Here is a 13,304-nt window from a genome sequence, read left to right as displayed (position 1 = left end):
TTTAAGTGTCTACGTATAAACGTCTACGTATAAATGTCTACGTATAAATGTCTACGTATAAAAGTCTACGTATAAATGTCTACGTATAAATGTCTACGTATAAATGTCTACGTATAAAAGTCTACGTATAAATGTTTACGTATAAATGTCTACGTATAAAAGTCTACGTATAAATGTCTACGTATAAAAGTCTACGTATAAAAGTCTACGTATAAAAGTCTACGTATAAATGTCTACGTATAAACGTCTACGTATAAACGTCTACGTATAAGTGTCTACGTATAAGTGTCTACGTATAAATGTCTACGTATAAATGTCTACGTATAAATGTCTACGTATAAATGTCTACGTATAAATGTCTACGTATAAATGTCTACGTATAAATGTCTACGTATAAATGTCTACGTATAAACGTCTACGTAAAAACGTCTACGTATAAATGTCTACGTATAAATGTCTACGTATAAATGTCTACGTATAAAAGTCTACGTATAAATGTCTACGTATAAAAGTCTACGTATAAAAGTCTACGTATAAAAGTCTAGGTATAAATGTCTACGTATAAATGTCTACGTATAAAAGTCTACGTATAAAAGTCTAGGTATAAATGTCTACGTATAAATGTCTACGTATAAAAGTCTACGTATAAAAGTCTACGTATAAAAGTCTACGTATAAATGTCTACGTATAAAAGTCTACGTATAAATGTCTACGTATAAATGTCTAGGTATAAATGTCTATGTCTACGTATAAATGTCTACGTATAAAAGTCTACGTATAAATGTCTACGTATAAAAGTTTACGTATAAATGTCTAGGTATAAATGTCTATGTCTACGTAAAAATGTCTACGTATAAATGTCTACGTATAAATGTCTACGTATAAATGTCTACGTATAAAAGTCTACGTATAAATGTCTACGTATAAAAGTCTACGTATAAAAGTCTACGTATAAATGTCTACGTATAAATGTCTACGTATAAAAGTCTACGTATTAATGTCTACGTATAAATGTCTACGTATAAAAGTCTACGTATAAAAGTCTACGTATAAAAGTCTACGTATAAATGTCTACGTATAAAAGTCTACGTATAAATGTCTACGTATAAATGTCTACGTATAAATGTCTACGTATAAAAGTCTACGTATAAATGTCTACGTATAAAAGTCTACGTATAAAAGTCTACGTATAAAAGTCTAGGTATAAATGTCTACGTATAAATGTCTACGTATAAAAGTCTACGTATAAAAGTCTACGTATAAAAGTCTACGTATAAATGTCTACGTATAAAAGTCTACGTATAAACGTCTACGTATAAAAGTCTACGTATAAAAGTCTACGTATAAAAGTCTACGTATAAAAGTCTACGTATAAAAGTCTACGTATAAATGTCTACGTATAAATGTCTACGTATAAAAGTCTACGTATAAATGTCTACGTATAAATGTCTACGTATAAATGTCTACGTATAAATGTCTACGTATAAAAGTCTACGTATAAATGTCTACGTATAAATGTCTACGTATAAAAGTCTACGTATAAAAGTCTACGTATAAAAGTCTACGTATAAAAGTCTACGTATAAAAGTCTACGTATAAAAGTCTACGTATAAATGTCTACGTATAAAAGTCTACGTATAAAAGTCTACGTATAAATGTCTACGTATAAATGTCTACGTATAAATGTCTACGTATAAAAGTCTACGTATAAATGTCTACGTATAAAAGTCTACGTATAAAAGTCTACGTATAAAAGTCTACGTATAAATGTATAAAAGTCTACGTATAAAAGTCTACGTATAAATGTCTACGTTTAAGTGTCTACGTATAAACGTCTACGTATAAATGTCTACGTATAAATGTCTACGTATAAAAGTCTACGTATAAATGTCTACGTATAAATGTCTACGTATAAATGTCTACGTATAAAAGTCTACGTATAAATGTTTACGTATAAATGTCTACGTATAAAAGTCTACGTATAAATGTCTACGTATAAAAGTCTACGTATAAAAGTCTACGTATAAAAGTCTACGTATAAATGTCTACGTATAAACGTCTACGTATAAACGTCTACGTATAAGTGTCTACGTATAAGTGTCTACGTATAAATGTCTACGTATAAATGTCTACGTATAAATGTCTACGTATAAATGTCTACGTATAAATGTCTACGTATAAATGTCTACGTATAAATGTCTACGTATAAACGTCTACGTAAAAACGTCTACGTATAAATGTCTACGTATAAATGTCTACGTATAAATGTCTACGTATAAAAGTCTACGTATAAATGTCTACGTATAAAAGTCTACGTATAAAAGTCTACGTATAAAAGTCTAGGTATAAATGTCTACGTATAAATGTCTACGTATAAAAGTCTACGTATAAAAGTCTAGGTATAAATGTCTACGTATAAATGTCTACGTATAAAAGTCTACGTATAAAAGTCTACGTATAAAAGTCTACGTATAAATGTCTACGTATAAAAGTCTACGTATAAATGTCTACGTATAAATGTCTAGGTATAAATGTCTATGTCTACGTATAAATGTCTACGTATAAAAGTCTACGTATAAATGTCTACGTATAAAAGTTTACGTATAAATGTCTAGGTATAAATGTCTATGTCTACGTAAAAATGTCTACGTATAAATGTCTACGTATAAATGTCTACGTATAAATGTCTACGTATAAAAGTCTACGTATAAATGTCTACGTATAAAAGTCTACGTATAAAAGTCTACGTATAAATGTCTACGTATAAATGTCTACGTATAAAAGTCTACGTATTAATGTCTACGTATAAATGTCTACGTATAAAAGTCTACGTATAAAAGTCTACGTATAAAAGTCTACGTATAAATGTCTACGTATAAAAGTCTACGTATAAATGTCTACGTATAAATGTCTACGTATAAATGTCTACGTATAAAAGTCTACGTATAAATGTCTACGTATAAAAGTCTACGTATAAAAGTCTACGTATAAAAGTCTAGGTATAAATGTCTACGTATAAATGTCTACGTATAAAAGTCTACGTATAAAAGTCTACGTATAAAAGTCTACGTATAAATGTCTACGTATAAAAGTCTACGTATAAAAGTCTACGTATAAAAGTCTACGTATAAATGTCTACGTATAAATGTCTACGTATAAAAGTCTACGTATAAATGTCTACGTATAAATGTCTACGTTTAAGTGTCTACGTATAAATGTCTACGTATAAAAGTTTACGTATAAATGTCTACGTATAAATGTCTACGTATAAATGTCCACGTATAAAAGTCTACGTATAAATGTCTACGTTTAAGTGTCTACGTATAAAAGTCTACGTATGAATGTCTACGTATGAATGTCTACGTATAAATGTCTACGTATAAAAGTCTACGTATAAAAGTCTACGTATAAAAGTCTACGTTTAAACGTCTACGTATAAACGTCTACGTATAAACGTCTACGTATAAATGTCTACGTATAAATATCTACGTATAAAAGTCTACGTATAAATGTCTACGTATAAATGTCTACGTATAAAAGTCTACGTATAAATGTCTATATCTACGTATAAAAGTCTACGTATAAACGTCTACGTATAAATGTCTACGTATAAATGTCTATATCTACGTATAAAAGTCTACGTATAAATGTCTACGTATAGATGTCTACGTATAAATGTCTATATCTACGTATGAATGTCTACGTATAAAAGTCTACGTATAAAAGTCTACGTATAAAAGTCTACGTATAAAAGTCTACGTATAAAAGTCTACGTATAAATGTCTACGTATAAAAGTCTACGTATAGATGTCTACGTATAAATGTCTACGTATAAATATCTACGTATAAATGTCTACGTATAAAAGTCTACGTATAAAAGTCTACGTATAAAAGTCTACGTATAAACGTCTACGTATAAAAGTCTATGTATAAATGTCTACGTATAAATGTCTACGTGTGAATGTCTACGTATAAAAGTCTACGTATAAATGTCTACCTATAAAAGTCTACGTATAAACGTCTACGTATAAAAGTCTACGTATAAATGTCTACGTATAAAAGTCTACGTATAAATGTCTACGTATAAAAGTCTACGTATAAAAGTCTACGTATAAACGTCTACGTATAAACGTCTACGTATAAAAGTCTACGTATAAATGTCTACGTATAAAAGTCTACGTATAAATGTCTACGTATAAATGTCTACGTATAAAAGTCTACGTATAAAAGTCTACGTATAAAAGTCTACGTATAAAAGTCTACGTATAAAAGTCTACGTATAAATGTCTACGTATAAATGTCTACGTATAAAAGTCTACGTATAAAAGTCTACGTATAAAAGTCTACGTATAAATGTCTACGTATAAATGTCTACGTATAAAAGTCTACGTATAAATGTCTACGTATAAAAGTACGTATAAAAGTCTACGTATAAAAGTCTACGTATAAAAGTCTACGTATAAATGTATAAAAGTCTACGTATAAAAGTCTACGTATAAATGTCTACGTTTAAGTGTCTACGTATAAACGTCTACGTATAAATGTCTACGTATAAATGTCTACGTATAAAAGTCTACGTATAAATGTCTACGTATAAATGTCTACGTATAAATGTCTACGTATAGATGTCTACGTATAAAAGTCTACGTATAGATGTCTACGTATAAATGTCTACGTATAAATGTCTACGTATAAAAGTCTACGTATAAATGTCTACGTATAAAAGTCTATATCTACGTATAAAAGTCTACGTATAAATGTCTACGTATAAAAGTCTACGTATAAATGTCTATATCTACGTATAAAAGTCTACGTATAAAAGTCTACGTATAAAAGTCTACGTATAAATGTCTACGTATAAAAGTCTACGTATAAATGTCTACGTATAAAAGTCTACGTATAAATGTCTATATCTACGTATAAAAGTCTACGTATAAAAGTCTACGTATAAATGTCTACGTATAAATGTCTACATATAAATGTCTACGTATAAATGTCTACGTATAGATGTCTACGTATAAACGTCTACGTATAAATGTCTACGTATAAAAGTCTACGTATAAAAGTCTACGTATGAATGTCTACGTATAAATGTCTACGTATAAATGTCTACGTATAAAAGTCTACGTATAAAAGTCTACGTATAAAAGTCTACGTTTAAACGTCTACGTATAAACGTCTACGTATAAACGTCTACGTATAAATGTCTACGTATAAAAGTCTACGTATAAAAGTCTACGTATAAAAGTCTACGTTTAAACGTCTACGTATAAACGTCTACGTATAAACGTCTACGTATAAAAGTCTACGTATAAATGTCTACGTATAAATGTCTACGTATAAATGTCTACGTATAAAAGTCTACGTATAAAAGTCTACGTATAAAAGTCTACGTATAAAAGTCTACGTATAAATGTCTACGTATAAAAGTCTACGTATAGATGTCTACGTATAAAAGTCTACGTATAAAAGTCTACGTATAAATGTCTACGTATAAATGTCTACGTATAAATGTCTACGTATAGATGTCTACGTATAGATGTCTACGTATAAAAGTCTACGTATAAATGTCTACGTATAAAAGTACGTATAAAAGTCTACGTATAAAAGTCTACGTATAAAAGTCTACGTATAAAAGTCTACGTATAAATGTCTACGTATAAATGTCTACGTATAAATGTCTACGTATAAATGTCTACGTATAAATGTCTACGTATAAAAGTCTACGTATAAAAGTCTACGTATAAAAGTCTACGTATAAATGTCTACGTATAAAAGTCTACGTATAAATGTCTACGTATAAAAGTCTACGTATAAATGTCTACGTATAAAAGTCTACGTATAAAAGTCTACGTATAAAAGTCTACGTATAAATGTCTACGTATAAAAGTCTACGTATAAAAGTCTACGTATAAATGTCTACGTATAAACGTATAAAAGTCTACGTATAAAAGTCTACGTATAAATGTCTACGTATAAACGTATAAACGTCTACGTATAAATGTCTACGTATAAAAGTCTACGTATAAATGTCTACGTATAAAAGTCTACGTATAAAAGTCTACGTATAAAAGTCTACGTATAAATGTCTACGTATAAATGTCTATGTATAAATGTCTACGTATAAAAGTCTACGTATAAATGTCTACGTATAAATGTCTATGTATAAATGTCTACGTATAAAAGTCTACGTATAAATGTCTACGTATAAAAGTCTACGTATAAAAGTCTACGTATAAAAGTCTACGTATAAATGTCTACGTATAAATGTCTATGTATAAATGTCTACGTATAAATGTCTACGTATAAACGTCTACGTATAAACGTCTACGTATAAAAGTCTACGTATAAACGTCTACGTATAAATGTCTACGTATAAAAGTCTACGTATAAAAGTCTACGTATAAAAGTCTACGTATAAATGTTTACGTATAAAAGTCTACGTATAAATGTCTACGTATAAACGTCTACGTATAAATGTCTACGTATAAAAGTCTACGTATAAACGTCTACGTATAAATGTCTACGTATAAATGTCTACGTATAAAAGTCTACGTATAAAAGTCTACGTATAAAAGTCTACGTATAAAAGTCTACGTATAGATGTCTACGTATAAACGTATAAAAGTCTACGTATAAATGTCTACGTATAAACGTCTACGTATAAAAGTCTACGTATAAAAGTCTACGTATAAAAGTCTACGTATAAAAGTCTACGTATAAACGTCTACGTATAAATGTCTACGTATAAAAGTCTACGTATAAACGTATAAAAGTCTACGTATAAACGTCTATGTATAAATGTCTACGTATAAACGTCTACGTATAAACGTCTACGTATAAATGTCTACGTATAAAAGTCTACGTATAAAAGTCTACGTATAAAAGTCTACGTATAAACGTCTACGTATAAATGTCTACGTATAAAAGTCTACGTATAAACGTATAAAAGTCTACGTATAAACGTCTATGTATAAATGTCTACGTATAAAAGTCTACGTATAAATGTCTACGTATAAAAGTCTACGTATAAATGTCTACGTATAAAAGTCTACGTATAAATGTCTACGTATAAATGTCTACGTATAAAAGTCTACGTATAAAAGTCTACGTATAAAAGTCTACGTATAAATGTCTACGTATAAAAGTCTACGTATAAAAGTCTACGTATAAATGTCTACGTATAAACGTCTACGTATAAAAGTCTACGTATAAATGTCTACGTATAAAAGTCTACGTATAAATGTCTACGTATAAAAGTCTACGTATAAATGTCTACGTATAAAAGTCTACGTATAAACGTCTACGTATAAAAGTCTACGTATAAACGTCTACGTATAAAAGTCTACCTATAAATGTCTACGTATAAACGTCTACGTATAAAAGTCTACGTATAAAAGTCTACGTATAAAAGTCTACGTATAAAAGTCTACGTATAAACGTCTACGTATAAATGTCTACGTATAAAAGTCTACATATAAACGTATAAAAGTCTACGTATAAATGTCTACGTATAGATGTCTACGTATAAATGTCTACGTATAAAAGTCTACGTATAAAAGTCTACGTATAAAAGTCTACGTATAAATGTCTACGTATAAATGTCTACGTATAAATGTCTACGTATAAATGTCTACGTATAAATATCTACGTATAAAAGTCTACGTATAAAAGTCTACGTATAAATGTCTACGTATAGATGTCTACGTATAAATGTCTACGTATAAATGTCTACGTATAAACGTCTACGTATAAAAGTCTACGTATAAACGTCTACGTATAAATGTCTACGTATAAATGTCTACGTATAAACGTCTACGTATAAAAGTCTACGTATAAATGTCTACGTATAAAAGTCTACGTATAAATGTCTACGTATAGATGTCTACGTATAAACGTATAAAAGTCTACGTATAAATGTCTACGTATAAATGTCTACGTATAAACGTCTACGTATAAAAGTCTACGTATAAAAGTCTACGTATAAAAGTCTACGTATAAAAGTCTACGTATAGATGTCTACGTATAAACGTATAAAAGTCTACGTATAAATGTCTACGTATAAAAGTCTACGTATAAACGTCTACGTATAAATGTCTACGTATAAAAGTCTACGTATAAAAGTCTACGTATAAATGTCTACGTATAAACGTCTACGTATAAAAGTCTACGTATAAAAGTCTACGTATAAACGTCTACGTATAAATGTCTACGTATAAAAGTCTACGTATAAATGTCTACGTATAAAAGTCTACGTATAAACGTCTACGTATAAATGTCTACGTATAAAAGTCTACGTATAAAAGTCTACGTATAAAAGTCTACGTATAAATGTTTACGTATAAAAGTCTACGTATAAATGTCTACGTATAAACGTCTACGTATAAATGTCTACGTATAAAAGTCTACGTATAAACGTCTACGTATAAATGTCTACGTATAAATGTCTACGTATAAAAGTCTACGTATAAAAGTCTACGTATAGATGTCTACGTATAAACGTATAAAAGTCTACGTATAAATGTCTACGTATAAATGTCTACGTATAAACGTCTACGTATAAAAGTCTACGTATAAAAGTCTACGTATAAAAGTCTACGTATAAACGTCTACGTATAAATGTCTACGTATAAAAGTCTACGTATAAACGTATAAAAGTCTACGTATAAACGTCTATGTATAAATGTCTACGTATAAACGTCTACGTATAAACGTCTACGTATAAATGTCTACGTATAAAAGTCTACGTATAAAAGTCTACGTATAAAAGTCTACGTATAAACGTCTACGTATAAATGTCTACGTATAAAAGTCTACGTATAAACGTATAAAAGTCTACGTATAAACGTCTATGTATAAATGTCTACGTATAAAAGTCTACGTATAAACGTCTACGTATAAAAGTCTACGTATAAACGTCTACGTATAAAAGTCTACGTATAAAAGTCTACGTATAAACGTCTACGTATAAATGTCTACGTATAAAAGTCTACGTATAAACGTATAAAAGTCTACGTATAAATGTCTACGTATAGATGTCTACGTATAAATGTCTACGTATAAATGTCTACGTATAAATGTCTACGTATAAATGTCTACGTATAAATATCTACGTATAAAAGTCTACGTATAAAAGTCTACGTATAAATGTCTACGTATAGATGTCTACGTATAAATGTCTACGTATAAATGTCTACGTATAAACGTCTACGTATAAAAGTCTACGTATAAACGTCTACGTATAAATGTCTACGTATAAATGTCTACGTATAAAAGTCTACGTATAAAAGTCTACGTATAAATGTCTACGTATAGATGTCTACGTATAAACGTCTACGTATAAAAGTCTACGTATAAATGTCTACGTATAAAAGTCTACGTATAAATGTCTACGTATAGATGTCTACGTATAAACGTATAAAAGTCTACGTATAAATGTCTACGTATAAATGTCTACGTATAAAAGTCTACGTATAAAAGTCTACGTATAAAAGTCTACGTATAAAAGTCTACGTATAGATGTCTACGTATAAACGTATAAAAGTCTACGTATAAATGTCTACGTATAAAAGTCTACGTATAAACGTCTACGTATAAATGTCTACGTATAAAAGTCTACGTATAAAAGTCTACGTATAAAAGTCTACGTATAAATGTTTACGTATAAAAGTCTACGTATAAATGTCTACGTATAAACGTCTACGTATAAATGTCTACGTATAAAAGTCTACGTATAAATGTCTACGTATAGATGTCTACGTATAAACGTATAAAAGTCTACGTATAAATGTCTACGTATAAATGTCTACGTATAAACGTCTACGTATAAAAGTCTACGTATAAAAGTCTACGTATAAAAGTCTACGTATAAATGTCTACGTATAAAAGTCTACGTATAAACGTCTACGTATAAATGTCTACGTATAAAAGTCTACGTATAAAAGTCTACGTATAAATGTCTACGTATAAAAGTCTACGTATAAAAGTCTACGTATAAAAGTCTACGTATAAATGTTTACGTATAAAAGTCTACGTATAAATGTCTACGTATAAACGTCTACGTATAAATGTCTACGTATAAAAGTCTACGTATAAACGTCTACGTATAAATGTCTACGTATAAATGTCTACGTATAAAAGTCTACGTATAAAAGTCTACGTATAGATGTCTACGTATAAACGTATAAAAGTCTACGTATAAATGTCTACGTATAAACGTCTACGTATAAATGTCTACGTATAAACGTCTACGTATAAAAGTCTACGTATAAAAGTCTACGTATAAAAGTCTACGTATAAATGTCTACGTATAAAAGTCTACGTGTAAACGTCTACGTATAAACGTCTACGTATAAACGTCTACGTATAAACGTCTACGTATAAACGTCTACGTATAAATGTCTACGTATAAAAGTCTACGTATAAACGTCTACGTATAAATGTCTACGTATAAAAGTCTACGTATAAACGTATAAAAGTCTACGTATAAACGTCTATGTATAAATGTCTACGTATAAACGTCTACGTATAAACGTCTACGTATAAATGTCTACGTATAAAAGTCTACGTATAAAAGTCTACGTATAAAAGTCTACGTATAAACGTCTACGTATAAATGTCTACGTATAAAAGTCTACGTATAAACGTATAAAAGTCTACGTATAAACGTCTATGTATAAATGTCTACGTATAAAAGTCTACGTATAAACGTCTACGTATAAAAGTCTACGTATAAACGTCTACGTATAAAAGTCTACGTATAAATGTCTACGTATAAATGTCTACGTATAAATGTCTACGTATAAATATCTACGTATAAAAGTCTATGTATAAAAGTCTACGTATAAATGTCTACGTATAGATGTCTACGTATAAATGTCTACGTATAAATGTCTACGTATAAATGTCTACGTATAAACGTCTACGTATAAATGTCTACGTATAAATGTCTACGTATAAACGTCTACGTATAAATGTCTACGTATAAATGTCTACGTATAAACGTCTACGTATAAAAGTCTACGTATAAACGTCTACGTATAAATGTCTACGTATAAATGTCTACGTATAAACGTCTACGTATAAAAGTCTACGTATAAAAGTCTACGTATAAATGTCTATGTATAAACGTCTACGTATAAATGTCTACGTATAAATGTCTACGTATAAATGTCTACGTATAAACGTCTACGTATAAAAGTCTACGTATAAACGTCTACGTATAAATGTCTACGTATAAATGTCTACGTATAAAAGTCTACGTATAAATGTCTACGTATAAAAGTCTACGTATAAATGTCTACGTATAGATGTCTACGTATACATGTTTACGTATAAAAGTCTACGTATAAAAGTCTACGTATAGATGTAATTTATTATTACATTTACATTCATTACATTTGTCCACATCAACCTCTTCTTTTCCCGTTTCTCTTCAGCCTCCGAACGTCAGAAACCAGTTACCTGAACGAGGCGTTTTCCTTTTACTCGGCCATTCGTCAGCGTTCCTACTATTTCCAGGTGAACAAGGAGGACAGGTGAGTTTATCCTTTATTTCTCCTGAAAACTCTTTATTTCTGCTGAAAACTCTTTATTTCTGCTGAAAACTTCTTTATTTCTCCTGAAAACTCTTTATTTCTCCTGAAAACTCTTTATTTCTCCTGAAAACTCTTTATTTCTCCTGAAAACTCTTTATTTCTCCTGAAAACTCTTTATTTCTCCTGAAAACTCTTTATTTCTCCTGAAAACTCTTTATTTCTCCTGAAAACCTTTATTTCTCCTGAAAACTCTTTATTTCTCCTGAAAACTCTTTATTTCTCCTGAAAACTCTTTATTTCTCCTGAAAACTCTTTATTTCTCCTGAAAACTCTTTATTTCTCCTTAAACCTCTTTATTTCTCCTGAAAACTCTTTATTTCTCCTGAAAACTCTTTATTTCTCCTGAAAACTCTTTATTTCTCCTGAAAACTCTTTATTTCTCCTGAAAACTCTTTATTTCTCTTTATTTCTCCTGAAAACTCTTTATTTCTCCTGAAAACTCTTTATTTCTCCTGAAAACTCTTTATTTCTCCTGAAAACTCTTTATTTCTCTTTATTTCTCCTTAAACCTCTTTATTTCTCCTTAAACCTCTTTATTTCTCCTGAAAACTCTTTATTTCTCCTTAAACCTCTTTATTTCTCCTGAAAACTCTTTATTTCTCCTGAAAACTCTTTATTTCTCCTGAAAACTCTTTATTTCTCCTGAAAACTCTTTATTTCTCCTGAAAACTCTTTATTTCTCCTTAAACCTCTTTATTTCTCCTGAAAACTCTTTATTTCTCCTGAAAACTCTTTATTTCTCCTGAAAACTCTTTATTTCTCCTGAAAACTCTTTATTTCTCTTTATTTCTCCTGAAAACTCTTTATTTCTCCTGAAAACTCTTTATTTCTCCTGAAAACTCTTTATTTCTCCTGAAAACTCTTTATTTCTCCTGAAAACTCTTTATTTCTCCTTAAACCTCTTTATTTCTCCTGAAAACTCTTTATTTCTCCTGAAAACTCTTTATTTCTCCTGAAAACTCTTTATTTCTCCTGAAAACTCTTTATTTCTCTTTATTTCTCCTTAAACCTCTTTATTTCTCCTTAAACCTCTTTATTTCTCCTGAAAACTCTTTATTTCTCCTTAAACCTCTTTATTTCTCCTGAAAACTCTTTATTTCTCCTGAAAACTCTTTATTTCTCCTGAAAACCTCTTTATTTCTCCTGAAAACTCTTTATTTCTCCTGAAAACCTTTATTTCTCCTGAAAACTCTTTATTTCTCCTGAAAACTCTTTATTTCTCCTGAAAACTCTTTATTTCTCCTGAAAACCTCTTTATTTCTCCTGAAAACTCTTTATTTCTCCTGAAAACCTTTATTTCTCCTGAAAACTCTTTATTTCTCCTGAAAACTCTTTATTTCTCCTTAAACCTCTTTATTTCTCCTGAAAACTCTTTATTTCTCCTGAAAACCTCTTTATTTCTCCTGAAAACTCTTTATTTCTCCTGAAAACCTTTATTTCTCCTGAAAACTCTTTATTTCTCCTGAAAACTCTTTATTTCTCCTGAAAACTCTTTATTTCTCCTGAAAACTCTTTATTTCTCCTGAAAACTCTTTATTTCTCCTTAAACCTCTTTATTTCTCCTGAAAACTCTTTATTTCTCCTGAAAACTCTTTATTTCTCCTGAAAACTCTTTATTTCTCCTGAAAACTCTTTATTTCTCCTGAAAACTCTTTATTTCTCTTTATTTCTCCTGAAAACTCTTTATTTCTCCTGAAAACTCTTTAT

General features: G+C 29.6%; 1 protein-coding gene across 1 annotated transcript in view; it reads left to right on the top strand.

Annotated features, from left to right (window-relative positions):
* Positions 1-13,304, top strand: part of scai (suppressor of cancer cell invasion) — a 72,404-nt gene that overhangs the window by 33,750 nt on the left and 25,350 nt on the right. The window contains 1 exon segment of the mRNA XM_061733223.1: positions 11,439-11,537. Within this exon segment, the coding sequence (XP_061589207.1) occupies positions 11,439-11,537 (99 nt within the window).

This window comes from Cololabis saira, chromosome 11 (genome assembly GCF_033807715.1).
Source record: "Cololabis saira isolate AMF1-May2022 chromosome 11, fColSai1.1, whole genome shotgun sequence".
NCBI classification, from domain to species: domain Eukaryota; kingdom Metazoa; phylum Chordata; class Actinopteri; order Beloniformes; family Belonidae; genus Cololabis; species Cololabis saira.
Note: the sequence above shows the minus strand (reverse complement) of the source record. Positions and strands in the feature narration are given on the sequence as shown.